This window comes from Aplysia californica, unplaced genomic scaffold (genome assembly GCF_000002075.1).
Source record: "Aplysia californica isolate F4 #8 unplaced genomic scaffold, AplCal3.0 scaffold00469, whole genome shotgun sequence".
NCBI lineage: Eukaryota > Metazoa > Mollusca > Gastropoda > Aplysiida > Aplysiidae > Aplysia > Aplysia californica.
In genome coordinates, this window is record NW_004797739.1 from 283,608 (window position 1) to 304,701 (window position 21,094).

Sequence of the window (21,094 nt, forward strand, 5' to 3'; positions counted from 1 at the left end):
GTAACTGTATTGTGAAGGTACGGCCTACATATATCTATTCATTATTCCCAGGTTTGCTTTCTATCAGTATCAAAGGTGCGATGACAAATTAATTGAATTATAGTAGCAATGGAAGGGGAACCTGCTTTTAAACATTGCCAGCAATGGAAAGATATATTGGTGAAGAAATTAAACAAGACAAAATCTGGGTGAAAAAATAGGTAGAATGGGTTGTTTGCAATCTCTTTAAACAGGCTCCCAAATGCCATTTTCAACCCTCTAAAAGTACTAAATTTCAATTTCTTCGGGGGGTTCGCCCCCTGAACCCCCACTGGGACTCTGTCCCTGGACCCTGCTGGGGGCCTCTGCGGCCCCCAGACCCCCGACAGAATTTTCCTTATTTTTCAGCTTCAGCTGGTGGAAGCACTGTTTTAGATTCAATGAATGTATCAATTTTTTTTTCCTACCCAAGCTAATTGGACCAGGAATATAATGCCTTGTAAAATATTGTAAGGTTTTTAAACTGCAAAATATAAGTATCAGCCGCCATTTTTTTGGGCAAGGGTTTAATGCAAAAGGGGCAGAAGCAAGGCTCTACTTGATTTTTCTTGTGAATGTGAAGTTCAATTGTAAAGGCAGTAGAGGCTAGGCCAGGCCCATTCTCAAATTTTTAAAAAGTATAGAGATCTAAGTTCAAATGCTAAAAGGGCTCAGCCCACAGCAGGAGCTAGCCTCTATGCTCAATTTTTTTTTTCTTTCCAAATACAAATGTTTAGAGGGAAGAGCTGAGATCCTTTTTTTTTTCTTTTCAAATTTATATAAGGAAAGCAATGCCTATTTTTTTTTCTATAATAGGGTTGTTGTTATCGATCCAGTTCTATAATAGGGAAGTACATAAAGATGTTGTTTCAATATCTTGATATTTGGTATCTTTGCCTTCCAGAATTCAAGGCAAACCATGAGGTCCCCCCAGCAAGTACTGGCATCAACGTTGGCTTCCCGTTCACCAGCAGCACTAATCGGAAGACGTCCTTGCAAAAACTACAACAGTGGACCAAGACAAAAGCTGGAAAGGAGAAGGCCGCCCGCCACAGACAGTGTGAGATCATCTTCTCTTAGTTTAAGTAGAGGTTTTATGGCGCTCGCAACTGCATGAGGTCATATGAGCGCCAGAAGATTAGAGGTGCTACAAGAGAGTAACAAACATAAAAGAGAAGAAGGGGAGATAATGACGATAGATATTTGATCGGAAAGAAGAAGCAAACCACACCCGAGTCTTGCAGATTAAGATTTAGATGGAAGTAACAGTGGGTGGTTGGTGGGTGCTCTGGAATGGTTTGCGCCTTCTTTCCTATCAAACATCTATCATCTTTAATATCTCTACTTCTTTTCTATGTTTGTTGCTCTCTTGTAACACCTCTAATCTAAGGCACTTATATGACCTTATTGTGTGGCAAGTGCTGTAAAACTCTTACTAAAACTAAAAGTTTGTGTACTAATCTAAATTATTGTTCATCTTTATTTTCGTGCTAGAGATGGACTAAAACCTGAAACTTCATTTCTTCTTGGTGTTGTACTTTTCAGTGAAAATAGATTTGGAGGAAGTGCACAGAGAGTGGAGCGTAGAATCCAGGCCCAGGCATGTCTGCAAGGTTGCTCAACACTACGGCCTCTACCAAGACATGTTTGATGGGGCTCATTTCTACCCCGTCGTTCCTCTCGACGTTTGGTTTGACTACGATGAGGAGTTTGTCACCCCGGTGCGCTACGGGAATGTCATTCCTGCCAGAGAGGTAAGTTATAAAATTGGATGCTTTTGATGGAGGCTCATTTTGAGAGTCATCTATATTAACCCATTGCACGTGAGATACGAGTATATTCATGCTGCCGCGCGTTTCTGTCCTCCGAGCTACGAGAATAGTCGTATCAAAATACCAGTCCATAAAATCGAGTCCGAACCTCTTATCCAGGTTTCTGTTGAAAATAATAGATAGCTTGTAGCTTGTAAAAACTTTTGCAAGCCTGTTTCGGTCCAGTTTTTCGTCAAGTATGAGTTAGTTTTGTTGTTTTGTCACCACAAATCGGGGCAAGAAAGCGAGTACTGAAATCTTCATGGACAAGAAGAAGAAAAAAACTGCCACATAAAAACAACAGTGCCACTACTATTTTTGTGTTTGTTGAAATACATGAACCGTGTTTTTAGATTGTTTTAGGCATCAACGGCAAAGAAAGTGAAAGTAGACCTAAATCTAGAAAAACAAGGCGATCGGATTGATTTTAGTGCCTTGAAAACCTCGAAGAAAAGCTAGATCTAGACCAGAGATTTACTCTTAAGTTGTTATGGGTAAATCGAGTGCCGATGAGCCGCAGTCGAACAAAGAAATATTGTTTTCTCTGCTCTTCCCTTCCTCCTTCTCTCTAATAAAAATAAAATTAAAAGAACATTTAAAGTTAGATCTAAGCGAAATTTCATATTGATACCCTAAATAGTTTGGGCACAATGCGTGTCTTGGTTTAGTGTGTCGAGTTCAGACCGATTTTTTTCCCCGGCTCACGGCAAGCCAGGGTGGTCACAAATGTACTGCCTATTGCACTGGGGTTGGCTGCCTTTGTTGTAATTAAGAAGGCAAAAGTAAAGATTCTGTTTCTTCATGAAGAAGGTTGATTTATTTAACATATATGAGAAAAATGACATGAGGTCTGTCCTCTCAGGCTTCACTGACAAGACTGAATCATGATGAGCTCATGTGGTTGAAACAGGAAGGAGGAGTGAGTAAAGATCACTAAGATCAGACAACCTTTGGTGAGAGGGTAGATAAAATAAAAGTACAGTTACAGGGACATAATTCAAATTGATCATGGTAATATAGGGACCAACAATCCAGGATTTATTGTTGCCCTTCTATATATTGATAATAAGCAATCTAATAGCCTAACACTGCCGGTCAACGCAGGGGGAATTGGGGTAAATTAGATGTTGCAGTGTTTAGCCTTGTATATTTATGGGTTGATGTGGAGTTTTTCTCGCAGTAAAAATTGTGATCTTTGTGATCTGGCCAGAAATACTCGTCTTCGCAACTGGGTTACTCGCTCAGCATTGCTTCCTTTCTTTTCAAAACTAGAATTTTCAGCAAAATTTTGCTTAAATATGGAATCCTCGAAACTTCACTGCTGTTATTTTACTGTTGTCAAACAGCTGCAAAGGGCTTGTTTCTTAAGTATCGCATCTGCCACTTGACATCAATCATCATCTACCAAAGTGTTGCTTTATGTTGTTTGAAGACTAGCTGTGGGTGGTTGACGGATGCTCTGGTGTTGTTTGCTCCTTCTTTTCTGGCATACACCTATCATCCTTATCTCTCCTCTTTCATTGTTTGTCAGGGATGCCATATCTCAGGTTTTTCAGGCTTTTTCAGGTGTTTAAAAAAAAATAAATCATTTGGCATTCCTGAAGAAGAAGGCCACTGACATAAGGTCTTTCTTCTCAAGTCAGATATAATATTACCGGAATTGGTGAAACAAAGTCCCTATACACTTGAAAAGGAAAGGGGAACGGTAAGAGAGTTGTATTTGTGTGCTCATTTAAAAACTTTACAAGGTTTGTTTTAGATGAGATGTGATGCTCCGCTCATTTTCAGGTGGTTTTTTTCAAAATTCATTTTTTGCATCCCTGATTTGTATATTACTCTCTGGTAACATTTCTAAGCTTGGGAGCTTATATGACCTATTGGTGTTGCAAATACTGTAAAACTGACGAAGATTAGCTTTTTTATTTTCCTTTTTTTTATGTATGCCAGACAGCCCTTTGCGGGCGGTTGGCGGGTGCTCTGGTGTGGTTTGCTTCTTCTTTCCTATCAAATATCTATCATCCTCTCTCTCCTCCTTTTTTGTGTTTGTTTCTCTTGTAACACCTCTAATCTTCGGCACTTATACGACTTTATTGTGTTGCAAGTGCTGTAAAACACTTAGTAAAACTAAAAAAAGACAACCCTTTGTGATACTGACAGGCTGAAGTGCAACCATGTGCTGAGTTTGAGGCGGAGGAGGACAGCTTGTGGACACTTGTGATGTCTAGTCCCGACGGCAACCTGGAGCAGAATGACAGGGAGTTGCTTCACTGGATGGTGTAAGTGGAGACTGTGCTGGAGATTTGTTTTGTCGGAAGTCGTACCTTTGTTGTTAGCAAAATTGTTTCGTGGGTGGTTGGCGGGTGCTCGGGTGTGGTTTGCTTCTTCTTTCCTGTCAAACATCTATCATCCTTATCTCCTTCCTTCTTTCCTATCAAACATCTATCATCCTTATCTCCTTCCTTCTTTCCTATCAAACATCTATCGTCTTTATCTCCCCTCCTTCTTTTTTGTGTTTGTTACTCTCTTGTAACACCTCTAATCTTCTGGTGCTCATATGACCTTATGCTTTTGCGAGCGCCGTAAAGCCTCTACTAAAACTAAAACTAACTATCTCCCCTCCTTCTTTTTTGTGTTTGTTACTCTCTTGTAACACCTCTAATCTTCTGGTGCTCATATGACCTTATGCTTTTGCGAGCGCCGTAAAGCCTCTACTAAAACTAAAACTAACTATCTCCCCTCCTTCATATTTGTGTTTGTTACTCTCTTATAACACCTCTAATCTTCGGCACTTATATGACCTTATTATGTTGCACGTGCCATAAATCTCTTACTAAAGCTATAATTGATTCTATGATAAGTATGGGGATCGGTGAAGTTGCTCCCAAAACAGATTCAATAGAAATTGTTGGAGACGGCCGCCTATCTCGTCAAGGAGAAGAGTGTCTGTCTTAGACAGGGTCATTATATTATTGACCTATCCATATGTTGTGTTTTACTATGGTATCCATACGACGTGGGGAACTCTGTGCCACCACTTAACCCTATCCGTACGTCGTGTTTAACTATCGTATCCATATGACGTGGGGAACTCTGTGCCACCACTTAACCCTATCTGTACGTCATGTTTCTTTAAATCGTAGGCCTAATGTGAACTAGTCCGTCATACAACAAAAATGGGGACATAACTGAAAATGGGTTGTTGTTTTTTTACGCGCTGTGTAGAACAAAACTATTCTGTGAGAATTATCTGACATGAATTTCAGAAAAATTCCTTTTGACTTCCAAGTGTTGAGTGTGGAAGAAAATATTTACAAAAAAAGGTGTACAGTTTGTTTTTGATCACCCTGTATATTTGCCTCTCTGCTTTTTTTCATTGATATTGACAATTGAATATTTTCCTTTTCCTTACATTGCGGCCTCATAAGTTATAACATTTTGTATAACTGTTTCCTTGATTAGCATATTCCACAGATAAGGCCAAGACCATTTATTATATGGTTAAACAGGAGGAAGTTCAGATGCTTTTCTTGAAAGTATCAACATATTGTATTTGTCACGAGGATAGTTTGCTATTTTTTGGTTCAGATGTTAAGATTTTCATGTGAGGAAAAATATTATAAAAAGTATCAAAATTGCTGGAGTTTTGCCCCAGAATTGGTGGGAAGACACCAGTGTTTCTGTGCAAGATGTCGAAATATCCACATCATGTTTTTAAATAGGTGACAAATTAAATTCTCGTCTGGACTTTCACTACTGATGAATTTTTCTTCACCAAGACTGAGCTAAGCCATTTATAGCCTCCCCTCAAATGCGCAGTTGGTCGCTTTTAAGGACAAGGGGGCTAACCCAGATTTCGGGATTTTCCAGAAATCTTGACCTACTCAAAAACTGGGCATTGCCCTACCTATAGCAGAAGTTTGGTTTCATTGGTGTATATATTTTTTTGGTTATAATAGAGAAAACTCTCCTTGTCTTTGAATGAATCTGAACAAGGGGCAAAAACTTTACCTTCGATTTTCTCAAAACAGTATTTTTCGGGATAGCCCACTTTTCCTTAAAAGCGACCAATTCATATCATTGTTCTGTTCACGACTGCTATCAGGTGCCGCTTGTGTAATATTTTGAATTGATGTAATCAATGTAACCCCCCGGGGCAGTGCCACTGACTGTAGTGTCTTTAGGTCATTCTCAAAGGGGGGGGACATTTCTCGTTCAAGCACAGTAGAATTGTAAATGGGCTGACTCATGTCATGCTCATAACTGTGCCTGATCTACAACAGGGAACTGCTGCTTTTTCTTTCCTAATCCTTACTATTGTCATTTTCCTCTACTTCTTTTGTATGTTTGTCACTCTCTTGTGACCTGCTATTTTTTGGGGTGCCTTGATAGTCGAAGCAGACCTTGTGCTGTTGAAGCTAGAGGGGTGAGCAGTCTAAGTCTGATTTCCTGTAAAGACTTCTTTGTTGACACCCACACCTTGGCGCTTATATGACCTTATGCAGTTGCGAGCGTCGTAAAACCCTCTACTGTATATATATATATATATATATAATCAATGTAATCCTATTTTGTTTTTCAGAGGAAACATCCCCGGTGGCGACGTGGAAAAGGGTGAGACTCTGTGCAAGTACCTGCAGCCGTTCCCGGTGAAAGGGGCGGGATTCTTGCGCTACGTGTTTGTCCTCTACAAACAGCAGCGGCCCCTAGATCTCGACAGCCTCAGGAGGTCCTCGGATGGGTAGGTTACTTCCCCTGAAGCGAGTCACTACTTCATTTGGTCGCTTTTAAGGACAAGCGGGCTAACCCACATTTCAGGGGTTTGCAGAAATCTTGACCTACACCAAAAGTGGGCATTGTCCTTCCTATAGGAGAAGTTTGGTTTCATTGGTGTGTATATTTGTTTGGTTACAGAGAAAACTCTCCTTGTCTTTTAAAGAAAGTGAACAAGGGGCAAAAATGTTACCTTCGATTTTCTCACGACAGCATTTTTTGGGATAGCCCTTTAGTGCTTGAAAGCGACCATTTGTATGTGAATAGTACACGACATACTCTGTCCCCTTTGAGGGTTCTAGTGCAGCCCTTTGCTTATGGTTGGAATATCAATCTTCTTGAGTGGGTGGTTGGCGAGTGCTCTGGTGTGGTAAGCTTCTTCTTTTCCATGAAACATCTATCGTTCTTATCTCCCCTTCTTCTTTTTTATTTTTGTTACTCTCTTGTAACACTTCTAATCTTCAGCACTTATATGACCTTATTGTGTTGCAAGTACCGTAAAACTCTTTCGACAACTAAACATACTTTGTCCCCTTTGAGGGTTCTAGTGCAGCCCTTTGCTATATGATTGGAATGTCAAATTTCTTGAAAGTTTCGGGTATGTCTGTGTCCCAGAGGCAGCAATTGAGAATGTGACTAGGCGTTGTACGGAAGCTTTGGCTGAAAAAAATGTCACAGGAAACTCCAGAATATTTGTATTATCAGAATTGATCTTGTCTTCACTGAGAAGTAATGAATGGCAAATATTGTGAGGCATGCAGACGAAATGAGCTACTTCTCTTTTTTTCTTTTTTCTTTTTTTTTTGGTGTTTTACGGCGCTCGCAACTGCATAAGGTCATATGAGCGCGCGGGACACACCTAATACTTTTAGTTGGTAAGAAATTTTGAATTCTGCCCGGGAGGCGACCGAAGCCTACTTTTATCGATTTTCGACCACCAAAGGATCTTTAACGTGCGCAACTTGCAGACGGGCCCTCTGAGATTTTTCGCCCTTGTCCGAGAAAGCTAGGTGTAGATCTTTTCTACCAGAAGATCAGGGGTGTGGCAGAAAGACAGCTGTAAGAAGGAGTCAAGGAGTAGCAGTAGAAAGGCTGCAGAAAGAGTCAGGAGCCCAGAGGAGGGGGCAAAGGAGGTGAAGGGTTGGGGCAGAAAGAGGAGACGAGAGCAGACGACAGAATATTGCTAGAGAGCAGGAAAGGAGGTGAAAGGAGACTATTTTAGAGAAGAAAATTTTTCGGTGGCTACCCGGATTCAAACCCGGGACCTTTGAATGAGAGGCCAACACCTTAATCTTTAGGCCACGAGAGCCCCAGCTACTTCTCGTAATCCACAAATGAAAGTATTGACCAAAAATCGACACTTGGGTTAAATTTGTAGATTTTCTATAGATAGATGGCATATTCTTTAAGTATAAAATGCCTTTTATTATTTCATCCTTATAAATGATAAAAACTCCACCATTTAGCGTGATGTTTTCATTTCCACGGGGCTCGAATCCGATAAGTGACTAATGTTATCAGCACGCTTCGCAAATGTTGGAGGTAGTTGTTTTTTTTTGGGTTTTTTAATAGCAGAGGGTTTTACAGCGCTCGCCACTGCATAAGGTCATATGAGCGCCAAGGGGTGGGAGTCAACAGAGAAGTCTTTACAGGGAATCGGAATACTTATTCTGCTCACCTCTCTAGCTTCAACAGCTCAAGGTCTGCTTCGACTATCAAGGCACCCCGGAAATAGCAGGTGACAAGAGAGTGACAAACATATGAAAGAAGTAGAGGAAAATGACAATAGTAAGGATTAGGAAAGAAAAAGCAGCAGTTCCCTGTTGTAGATCAGGCACAGTTATGAGCTTGACATGAATCAGCCAATTTACAATTATACTATGCTTGAACGAGAAATGTCCCCCCTATGGGAATGGCCTAAAGACACTACAGTATGGCACTGCCCCGGGGGGGGGGGGGGGGGGGGGAGGTAGTTTTCTCTTGAGAAGGTCACAGGACCCAGACAATCAATTGTGTCTCGACGAGGTGGAATCGGGCACTCATCAATTTTGGGGCATATAGAGTTATTGGTGTTGGTCTAAAGCCTAGACATTTTCCTTGATTTTGATAAGAAAAATATCCATTTATCTTTGATACAAGTCAAGATATTGGTGATTGAAGGGGGTGGGGGTCGCCTGGTTTTAGAGGTAAAATTAGCGAGAAAATGACTGCCAAAGTTGAGTTATTTCCTCAGCTTGAGAGTCTGTGAAAACTGAAAATGTACATCTTTTATGCCCTTAATCAACGTTTTTCAGTAAAATCCACACAGAAATATGTTTTTTAATGGCCATGAAAGGTGTTGAGCCAAAAAACAAAAATTTGATAAAATTCACAAACCTGCGGAAAAATGCCAGTTTCTTGACTTTGATTATTTTGACGAGCACCTGATTCCACCACGCTGCCTCACAATTTCATTGTTTACATAAGCCAGGCCTGGGCTTTCTGTATGAATGGTTTTACGGGGTGCCCACGCCGGATGGGATCAGCCGATCAGGCCGATCACTTGACTCAATCGCCTCAAAAACAAACGTGTTTGTTTTCAGCTTTGTTTGGCATCGGCCCGATCCAGCCGTAGTGGGCATCCCGTATTAGATTTTAAATATCATTCCTCTTTTTCCTAACACACACCTCCCCTATCCCCCCTCCCCCCCTCCACACACACACACACACACACACACACACACACACATACACACACACACACGCACACACACACACACACACACACTCTCTCACACTCTACCCTCTCCCCTTTAATCAATTTGGCCCTGGAACTGCTTCCACTTTTCTTCCCTTGACATGATATTTTGTGATTCATTATGAGTGGAGGTATATAGAGTAGAACAAAGAGAAATTTTTCCTGTCCGTAGTCTACAAACAAACTTACTTTTGATAATCCCTCCACAGTTACTCTTTGCGAGAAAGATCGTTCAGCACCCTCGACTTTTATCGCAAGTTTGAGGACAGCCTCACTCCGGCTGGGCTTGCTTTCTTCCAGAGTCAATGGGACAGTTCTGTAAGGTCTACCTTCCACAACATTCTAGGTGGGTACCATTTGGGTGTGGTGTGCTTCTTCTTTCCTATCAAACATCTATTGTCTTTATCTCCCCTTGTTCTTTTTTATGTTTGTTCCTCTCCTGTAACACCTCTAATCTTCTGGCGCTCATATGACCTTATGCAGTTGCGAGCGGCGTAAAACCTCTACTAAAACTAAAACTACCATTTGGTCGCTTTTAAGCACAAGGGGGCTATCCCCCCAAAAATAGCTGTTTTGAGAAAATCGAAGGTAATGTTTTTAACCCTTGTTCAGTTTCTTTGAAAGTTAAGAAGAGTTTTTTCTATAACCAAACAAATGTACACACCAATGAAACCAAACTTCTCCTATAGGCAGGGCAATGACCACTTTTGGTGAAGGTCAAGATTTCTTGAAACCCCTGAAACCTGGGTTAGCCCGCTTGTCCTTAAAAGCGACTATTTCTGCTTGTGCTTGCACATTACTTTCTTAGTTTTTACTTTTTCATCCCCTGTTGCCGTTAAGCGTCGAGGGGAGATGGGTTTTTTTTTATGGTAGGCTAGCTCCGCAGCTCTTTCAATTTGGATAGTGTAATTTCTCTGCATGTTGAACAGATAAAAAAGTCTCCAGAAATCATTTTTTATCAGACTGATAAATGTTTTTGAGTGTCATTGAGAAGTGTGTACTGCTTCTGTGTAACTTTACCCTATCCTTACGCACTGGGGTCATTTTGTATCCACAGGGTTGTATTGTTCACATTTTAGAATACTTCTAGTGCAAAGATCTCTTTGAAACTTTCTCCAAAAATATGTTTTTGACACACTACTATGCAAAGTGTACATATCGGATTAACGAGTAAATTTCCCTTATTGGAAAGTGGTGGCACAGAGCTCCCCTCGTCGTATGGATACGATAGTAAAAACAACGTATGAACATGGTTAAAGGAACTAGTACATTCAACCCTGTTAAGACGGCCACCCTTTGTCAAGGAGAAAAGTGTCGGTTTAAAACAGGTGGTCATCTTAGGCAGGACCGATCAAAATGAAGAAAGCAAACCATTCTCTTCTGAGGTTCAAACCGGGGCTGATCTCAGGATTAGGACTGCTGTAAGGTGAATTCAAAAGGGCTTTTGTTTTCTTTCGAAAAAAAAAGGGGGGGGGGGGGGGGGGGGCTGATGTAAGAAGGGTTTTGTGTTGTTTTGTTTTTTGGTTAGCTTTCTTTTTATTTCTGATTTTATGCAAGAGTAAACTAAACGAAATATTAAGTAAGTAAAACGATGAAGACCGAGTGCTATTGTAAAACAAACGCACGTGTCGCCACCACTCAGAGAACGGGCGACGCTTGCTTCTGTCACAAGTTCACGTCAACGTCCATTGTTACTTTGTTACAGATTAGGTAAACAAAACTGACCAGTAATCTCACACACGATTTGTGCATGAGTTGTGGGCGGGGCTTATAGATTATGAAGGATCACACGCTTCCCTCACCAGCAGTTGGAAATTTATTGTTAGGCCTTCCCAATGGTCAACTTGGGTAAACATTCACTGGAAGGACTAACAGCATGTGGGGCCGGTTCAAAATTTATGACAAAGTGTCAGGCGATGAGTGACCACGCCTGGCTGCTGAGGCAGGTAAATTTGACCGTGGGTTGATAAAATAAAGTGGCCCTGACCGCGTTGGACAGGTGACCGTTTTACACAGTTAAGTTTTATAGAAAACACGCAAGGGGGGCAAATGGAATGTGGCGGTATTATACAGGTGGCCGTCATGGCAGGTTCGACTGTATATTTACCCGTCTGCTGGGACATTTCAGTAACCCACTTTCAGCACTTTTTAAGGACCCCCGGGCGACCGTTGAGTTCCTGCGTGCTGTCGGCATGGCTGACCGTTTATGACGCCACAGCGCCAGAAGAAAGAGAGAGAAAGAGTGTACATTTAGACTATAGGAAGTATTTGATTCGCTTTGTCTCTTTCAGGGCGTTGCTTTTGTTCTTAACACTTTGCCATCACAAGGCTCATATAGTAAAAACCCTTGCGATCAAAGGCAAAGGCATTTTGGGGAAAATCCAAAGAAACTGGGCTGTAATCATCGCTGATTAATGAGATGTGACGGCAAAGTTTTAAACTAGTAGCCTGAAAAACAATGAAGTTAAAAGCTTCAGCCTCCCTTGAACCCCAGTATCATTAATTTTTCTCTCTCAACAATTGAAACAAATAAATGTGCACAGTTCCTTCTCTGTTTATCAGGATGCAATTGTCAAATTCCATCTTACAACTTGGTGAAAATATTAGATGAATTATTTCCCCTTTACTGCAATGCCTTTCTCATTTTGAGCTGCTTATGGGAACATTTCCATTTCTGCTGGGGAGCATTTTCCGAGATGGGTTTTTCTGTGGCAGAAAAATTAGAGTTACTTGTTACCTGTGTGAAGGACCGACATTACTGCTTAAGGGGCATCCCCATAAGCACTCCATAAGCATTTCTGAAGCATTTTTGTTGCAGTTACAGTTACCTGATTTTTCGTGTGATTTTGACTCTATAAAGGTTAATGAAGAGAAACTTGAAGACAGTGATTTAGTACCAGTGTTAAGATAAGATACTTACTTACTACCCATTACGGCATCTGGCGTTTAGGGCAGCAACAAAAGATCTCCAGCTCTGTCTGTTTTGGGCCATCTTGGTCCGCATTCCCCGCGAATGGTTCCAGGACTTCATTTCAGACTCTACTGTGTGTCTCCAGGTCACTTTGAGTCTGCCCCTTTTGCGACGTCCTTCGGGTGTCCAGTGGAGGGCTGTCTTCACACTTTACTTTACTTTTCCGATCCAGCGGCCATTTGGGTTCTAGCCCTTCGGTCTGTTGATATGGCAAAGAATTTGCAGGTTTTAATCAGCTGTGCTTTGTCGCTGTATAGAGTATTTCTGATGTCTGGGGAGGCAGGTAGGTAGGTAGGCTGTCTTCACAATAGAGTCTGGTTCTCTTCTCAGAACATGTCCAATCCATCTCCATCTTCCCCTTTTTATTATGGTGGTCATGTCCTCTTGCCTCTCTTCTGTGGCAGAACTACTAGAGTTCCTTGTTACTTGTGTGAAGGACCGACATCACTGCACAAGGGGCATCCCCATAAGGGCTCCGTCCCCTGAAGAAGCACATCTCGAAGTGTGTAGATGCTGATGGTTCCAAGCAATGGTTGATTCCTTAGCCTTCTGCTGACAATAAGAGTGCCAGTTTGTAGGCTACATAGAAAGGCAGGGTTTGGGGATCTTGATGTGTATCTGATCTATAAATAGCCTAAAGTGGAAAATAATGAGATACGACTGAGCATTTCTCAAGTATTTTTGTTGCAATTTTCCTGATTTTTCGTCTGATTTTGACTATATAAAGGGTAATGAAGAGAAACTTAAAGACAGTGATTTAGTACCGGTGGTAAGATACGATAAGATACATTTTTATTGTCCAGATCATGGCACATTGTTTTGGTGTTTCACCACGTGTATACACACACACACACACACACACGCACACACACACATACACACACACACGCACACACACACACACGCACACACACACACACACACACACACCCGCACACACACACACACACATACGCAGGCTTACAATCACATGCATAATATAAATGAGCAGCAATATATACAATAATAATCTTCAGCTAGATACGTACTCAATGTTATTCTGATGCATGCTCTAAGGTAATATTTTTATCAATTGTAGTGAGTGGAAAAGTTCCGAAAAATGTCTTCAGTTTGTGCTTTTTTTCTCTTCCACCCCCCCTCAGACATGCCAGAGCCCAAGTTTGAGTTCATTCACCCCCCAGCCTACGTTCCAGAACAACTGGAAGTGCCACACAGACGAGCCTTCAACATGTAAGTCCTGGTCTACTTGGGCTCCCAATGGACTCTCTTTTGTCGTTTGTGAGGCGTGCTGACAAAATGAGTTAGTGGGTGGTTGGCGGGTGCTCTGGTGTGGTTTGCTCCTTCTTTCCTATCAAACATCTATGGTCCGTATCTCCCCTTCTTTTTTTCTGCATGTTACTCTCTTGTAACACCTCTAATCTTCTGGCGCTTAAATGACCTTATGCAGTTGCGAGCGCCGTAAAACCTCTACAAAAAATTTTTTTAAAAAAAAATGAGTTACTTCTCGGATTTAGGCCTGATGGTAATTGATGCATCAAATTTATAGGTGGAGTTTTTATCATTTATTAGTATGAAATTGAAAAAAATGTTAAACATGAAGAGAATGGCATTTGTTTTGAATCTACAAATATGACCCCTGTGTCGATTTTTTGGCCGATGTCTCCACTCTTTGATTCCGTGAAGTGACTCATTTTGTCAGCACGCCTTATGTTGATTTGTTCCTATGTTTTGTCCATGAGATTGGTATTGTCGGAACTTTGAAATTAATTTGAGCATCATTTTTTGTTTTATTGCAATGGAGCACAAATTTAGATTTTTAGGATATTTTGATTTCTTTTAAAATATTTTTTGTTGTTCTCTTAAAATGGAATAAATTTTTATTTTTTGTTGAAAAGATTGGAGGTACTCTGCATGATCTATGAATTAGAGCTGTACCCCGGTAGCAAACCTGCTCGTGCTCGCAAGCCCCTAGTTCAAGTCACAAGCCTCAAATCACTAGGTCAAATCATCAAATCATATCACCAGCATGATAAGTTGAGTCTATTCTAAGCTTCGAGTCCCCACCAACTAGCAATCCCCAAAGCCACTCGTTTCAGATTCCCCCATCCTCCAACCCTCCTTCGACCCTTGAAGCCACTTATGTCAGAAAGAGAGAGAGAGGGGGAGAAAGAGAGAGACGCCGCTCACAGTGTCACTGCGCGGCGGGACACTGCTAGAGCTAGAGTCGATTAATCGAAGGCTTGCGAGCAGCGGACGGCGTCAAGTCTCAAATCCCGCTGGCAGTCAGCACAGCAAGACACTTGAGTCCTATGATTTGATTTGCCTGCTCTCAACCTGGCTAGACAGTCTGCGAGTCACAACACACCGGAAGTTCTCCCCTGTAGCGAGCGGGAGGCAAAGCAAAGCACAAGCCTGCTCCTCGCAAGCCGTCCGCTGCTCGCAAGCCTTCGATTAATCGAGCAGCAGGCTCCAGCTCTACTATGGATCTGTCAGTATCAAGCATATTGGACAAACAAACTTCAATTTCATCGATCCTCAAAAAAACATTCTGCACATGGTCAAATTGTGCCCATTTTTGAAAGGTAATGAAAGAAAAGCTATAAAACAATTCTTTGTCATTTATTTCAGGGTTTTTTTGTGCTATGTCTTATGTTTCTGAGGTATAATTTTGGTGTATGTAGTGTCAGAGGTTGAGTTTTGTGAATTTTTGAAAACTTAAAAAAACTCAAACCATACTCCAGCACTTGTGTTTTCAAAAGTATCCCACACTCAAGTGAGTTAAGATGGGATATTGGAGACCCTTGTGCCAGCATATATTATGTATCAACAACAAAAGCAGTTTCTTCGTCTCTTTCCTATTGGTTTTATTAGATGTCCTTGAAAATTGGCTTCACAAATTTGATTTATTTTGCTTTTTTTTTTTTATCCCACTCTCCACCAGGTACTTGGATCGTTACCGCGATGTGAAAGATCTACAGGAAGAAGTTCTCAGGTACAAATTGAAGGACAAAGACCCGACAAAGCCGCCTCCGCCCCAGCCCAAGTTCAACAACATCGACCTACTTCCCTCGACGACTTCCTCCTGGCTGAGGGGCAAAGTGCAGCACATGCGCATAGGAAAGTTCCACTGGAAGTCTGTGTATGAAGAGCCCAAAGAATGAGAGTGATAAAAGAGAGAACGGTGGCATCGTGTATGAGAGTTTGTTGTAGTGATGAGTAGGAGTGGATTATTCTGTGAACTATTTGACTGGTGAATGAGAAATTGGGACATTAACCCCTTCACTGCCGACTATAAGCTACATAGCTGTGCCGGGGAAAATTGTTCCAATTACTTCAAGCGTCACATTGAGCCCCTGACTCAGAAACTCAATTGAAATCATTATCATCACTGTTACAGTCATTCATATTTTCGTCTAGAACTTCTGCAGCTAAATAGGAAGGTTGATATACTGGTCTGTTGGAAGCCATTGCGAAAAGAAAACCCCCCCCCCCCAAAAGCAGAACTCAGAACGTCACCTCTTCACTTCATCAAAACAAAGAAAATGACGTTCAGATCCACGGGAGACTACTGCAATATCAATGAGGATTAGTTGTGACACAGTTTTGTCCCTTAAAAAGGTGGAAAATTACACAAAAAATGACTTCATCATAGGCCCGTCGAATCAACGGGCACATGGCACAGGGAAGCACTTCTTGGCCCGCTGATTCAGCCGGGGCAGTGAAGGGGTTAAGAATGATGAGTTTCAGAGATGCACGTGTATTGTTCTGGAGAACTTGTGTTTTATTTGACAGTGCCACTTCAAATGCTTTTGTTTGAAAGCCTAAGTTGTTTGTGTTTTTGTATTGAATCCCAAATCATTAACTGCAGTGTTTGATAGCTAAATGTCAAGGTGAATGTTTTCACGGTTTCATTGCCTTTGAAGAAATACTACTTTCATTTGTTCAAAAAGAAGTGCTTTTGCAGCCTCTCGCAGTGCTCATGAGGCCAAAATCAAAATCATCTACTGCTAGATATGCCTGCTGTACTGGGTCATGCCATCTTTTCAACCTGCTAACTTCATAGCTTCATGTGTGTCTCTTCCTGGAAAAAAAGCTTAATAAACTGTTGTATGAAATGTTTTCAAAAGTTCATCCCGAGTTCTGTCTTATATTCCAATTGTTACTCAATGTTGTTTCTCTCTGTGTGTATCTTTCCTTTACTCTACCGGGCTCATTAGTTGTGTAACTCTCTCCAGCAGTAAGTTCTTTGATCATTATTATGTTTCAGAAGTGTTTGAGTTGGACTCCCAAATGAATACGCAGAGGGAAAACAGCATTTGTCACAGAAAAAAAAATATTGAGGTCTACTGTCTTTGTTCTACATGTTCATTTGGACTATTGCTGTTCTTTCTTCTATGTAGTGGGTGGTTGGCGGGTGCTCTGGTGTGGTTTGCTCCTTCTTTCCTATCAAACATCTATCATCCTTATCTCTCCTCCTTCTTTTTTGTGTTTGTTACTCTTTTGTAACACCTCTTATCTTCGGCACTTATATGGCCTTATTGTGTTGCAAGTGCCATAAAGCTCTTCCTAAAACTAAACTTTCTTCTATATATGACAGTTTTCAACACAGTCAGACCTTGATATACCTACATCTCACGTGGGGCACGCCGGAGTTTGGCAGGATAGCGAGGCTGGCGGTATAACAGGGTTCTAATGTTGTCTTCTGGAATATAGCCTCGGCTGCCCAAATTTTTTCAGCAAAACCAAATATGCAAAAACTAAGAATTATGACAAATGTGAGGCATGCTGACAAAATGAGTAACTTCTCGCAATCTACAAATGGAGATATTGGTCAAAAAACGACACTAGGGTCAAATTTGTAGATTTTCTTTTTATGCCATATTCTTTAAGTAAAACATGCCTTTTATGATTTAATACTTATAGCTTGTAAAATCTTCTCGTGTTAGCGTGATGTACATGTCCAAAAGGGCTTGAAAATGAATCTGAGAAGTAACCTCATTTTGTCAGCACACCTCACAAATGCCATTTTCCCAGATACCTTTCAATTGTTTGAAGAAACAAGAACAGATTGGTCTTCTGAAAGATAAAACGACCTCTTGAGAAGTCTGGTCTGCTCCAGGGTATTTACATCAACCAATGAACCAAGCAACAACTGGGAGAAATGTGACATAAGAATAAGCACCTCAAAAGCAGAAGTTATGAAAGTTAGCCAAAACTATAGTCCTCTGAACATTCATGTCAATAACAGACAACTGAAACAGGTTGGGGAGTTTAAATATCTGGGTAGCATTTTTTCTTAAAATGGGTCCATAGATAGAGAAATACAAATAGGACTTCAAAGGCCAAGATCGTCACCTATAAGCTCACACCCCTTCTATCTCATCCAAACATCTTCATGGCCTCAAAAAGACAGCTTACCACTTCCATATTTGTATCAGCATTATGCTACATGTACCACTACCAGTGCCAGATCTGGACATAAGTAAAACCCGTGAAAGATGAAATGTCTACGCAAAAGCCTAAAAATCATAAGAAGAGACAGGCGGCAGAGAAATGAAAAATGTACAGGTAACTGTTCGCATGGAGTTTGCCCACATTTCGCGGAAAAACAGAGGATAAACTCACACGATAGAGAGGAGATACAGATTTACACTACATGTAGTTTGTCTGCTTGGTTGTTTGCATAATTTCTTGCTTGATCATTTTTTCATGCAACAATAGAGACGCACATTGGGGTCTGTGGTGACTCTGTAGGTCTGACCTGTAGCTCGCCTAGCTCGCACCGTGCAGATGAACGTATACATTATCGTGTGCTTGAGCAGCGTCGCTGTGTGTTTATTTTCGACTGAAATTCTCACAGATGATCAAGATCTGCAAAAAGTATTATTAGGTGCATTACTCTTAGATATTGATGTAAGCATCAACACTTGACCCCAAAATCCCAAGAAATGCACTTTATTCATCATTAAAATTTCGAATCGAGAGGTTGACCGAGTTTCGACTGTTTGTTTACATTCCAAGGCCGGCTGTGCTTCCAGCTTGTAACAAAAATGTTGCCGATGTTTGACGCAAGATATCTCAAAGACTACTCAACCGATCACCCTCATATTTTGAGAAGAGCTTAGTATCCAACTCATCCACTGGGAAATGCAATCAGTTTTCCGCAATTGTGGCAGGTTAATTAATTACGAAGTATCATTACTAATTCAATACAAGTTTTACAGTAATCACGTGCTGAAAGTTGGACAAATTGCTAGTTTCTCTGATGTTCATAGGCGTCGCCAGTTCTGAACAAATTTCCTAACCATTATCTGAAGCGACATTGATGGTTACACAGACAGACAGACAAACCTAGAGAGAGATAGTGACAGATCTACGGGACACATTTAAACATATTTTAACACTCACCAATTATTCAGAATCATATGTATCGTTGATCAGGTTGATGACTACACTAGGCTGCTTAGGGAAATTTAATTAATCATTTATCCAGTATCTTTCCTCTGTTGCTTTGACATGGAACTCACACTGTTGCCCAAATTTTCTTGTTATACTTGATAAAGCCAGCTTTGTGTGTCGCTTAACGTCATGGAGTTTAAATGTTGTATTTGCCAAAGCAAGGTGTGATGACACGCAGAGGCGCTCACTCAGACATAGAAGCCAACACACAGTGCGGCGGTGCTGACACGCAGAGGGCACTCACTCAGACACAGGGTGCCGTAGCGAATGGTGTGTGTTTGATCTGAAGAGGTCGTTTTTTTCTGGGAATTTTTAGTTCTGATTCTCTACAGGTCCTCACTGATGGACCATTTTCACCCTTGGAATTGAAGAAGGCCTTCAGAGCACTTCAAACAGTATTTCTGTACCTTGTGTGAAACTCAGAAAATGTGTTGGTGGTGAGGAAATGTTAAATACAAAAAAGCTCTCTACTCTTTACTAATCTAAACCATTGTCTCAACAGGCAAACTTGAGAAAAACTATCTGCAGACTTCTGTTGGCCTGTTAAGCTACTGTAGTTTGCAATATGGCGCAATCGTTTCTTATTTTAGTGGTAGGCCTAACACGGACTAGTGCGTCATGCTACAAAAATGGGGACATACATGTAGCAGAAAATTGTTTGCTTTTTTACGCGCTATGTAGAGCAAAACTATTTTGTTTATTTATCTAAAATGAATATCAGACATATTCCTTTTGACTTCCAAATTGTTAATGTTGTGCGCAAATTTGAAACGTTAAACTTTAGTGTGGAGGAAGATATTAACAAAAAGAGTTGTACATTTTTATTTTGGATCATCCTGTATTTCAAAGAGATGTGCACAGCATGCGGGTTTCTTTCTTGACTTCAGCATTTCTTATTCATCATATTCATCATATTATTTTCTGCCTTTTCTGGTTGCTGCTCTTAAACTGGTTCTGTTAGGAACTACTCTCTCCCATTTCAAGGAACTAATGTTGAAGTCCTTCAGAGGCGTTTCCGAGTGAATTTTGTAGTGCCTTTTTTGTTGATGCGCCATCTTAACGCTTCTCCGAAGAAAGCATATACCCGCGGGGCAGTGCTGCTGACTGAAGTGTCGTTAGGCCATTCCCAAATGGGGAGACATTAACATTTCGAGTTCTTATGCACAGTAGAATTGTAATTGTAAATGGGCTGATTCATCAATGTCATGCTCATAAACTTGCCTGAACTGCAACAGGGAACTGCTGCCTTTTCTTTTTAACCCTTTCTCTCTTCATTGTTCCTCTACTTATTTTGTATGTTTGTCACACTCTTGTGATCCGCTATTTTCGGGGTGCCTTGATAGCCGAAGCAGACTTTGTGCTGTTGAAGCTAGAGTGATGAGCAGAGTAAGCCTGATTCCCTGTAAGGACTTCTCTGTTGGCATCCACCCCCTGGCGGTCATATGACCTTATTCAGTTGCGAGCGCCGTAAAGCCTCTACTAAAACAAAACGAAGATAGCTCAGGATAGAGGCGCTGACGGTAGCCCAGTGGTTAGGCCACCGGACTAGTAATCATGAGATTGGGGGTTCTGAGGTTCGAGCCTCAGCGCGGTCCAACTTTGTGTCCTTGGGAAAGGCACTTCACACGAATTTCCCACTTGGCTCGGTTTTTCGGAGATGGACGCACTCGGAGGTCAGTTTTAAATAAATAAATAGTGTTGATAGGGTCGTTAAACATATACAATTTCACCATTTTTTAAAGAATAGAGCACATGTTCTGCCTTTGGTGTTCTGAAACCTGGCATTCTTCATACGAAATGGCTAGCGCTGCCAAGTTAACGTTTGTTCCCAGCCTTCCAAAAGGTGCACTACCTCAACCCATATGTGTTATTTCTGTATCGATGGGGGCATTTGAAGACAAAATATACCTGTCCCCATGGTTTTATGCACCCCGCATAATTTAGCAAAATTGGATCTTTTTTTGGTATAATTTCTGATTATTTTCCTTTATCATTCTTTGTTAAAATTAACAGAATCGCATAATTTCACATTTTTGGGCCCAGTTTGCATAATTTCAGAATTTTTCTTGCATAAAACAACGGGAACAGCAAGTTAACTTTTGGTCAGAGCCTTCCAAAGGGTGCACTGCCACTATTCATACGTGACGTTTTTCTGTATCGATGGCCCCCATTTGAGGGCAATATACGAGATAAGATAGATAGATAAGATAACATAACATAAGATGAGATAATACTTTATTATCCCAGAGGGAGATTTTTCTTGGCTGTACAGGACCGTAAAAACACATGCAGGTATAAATTTTAAAAAATAAATTATATAATATTACT

At 41.0% G+C, this 21,094-nt stretch overlaps 1 protein-coding gene across 1 annotated transcript in view; it reads left to right on the forward strand.

The window, feature by feature from the left end:
- LOC101848137 (39S ribosomal protein L38, mitochondrial) overlaps positions 1-16,436 on the forward strand; it is a 19,948-nt gene extending 3,512 nt beyond the window's left edge. The window contains exons 2-8 of the mRNA XM_005105405.3: positions 923-1,078; positions 1,564-1,772; positions 3,987-4,105; positions 6,409-6,567; positions 9,546-9,682; positions 13,450-13,537; positions 15,249-16,436. Of these exons, the coding sequence (XP_005105462.1) occupies positions 923-1,078; positions 1,564-1,772; positions 3,987-4,105; positions 6,409-6,567; positions 9,546-9,682; positions 13,450-13,537; positions 15,249-15,468 (1,088 nt within the window). The 3' untranslated portion in view covers positions 15,469-16,436. The remainder of the gene's footprint in view (positions 1-922; positions 1,079-1,563; positions 1,773-3,986; positions 4,106-6,408; positions 6,568-9,545; positions 9,683-13,449; positions 13,538-15,248) is intronic.
- The last annotated feature ends 4,658 nt before the right edge of the window (positions 16,437-21,094 follow it).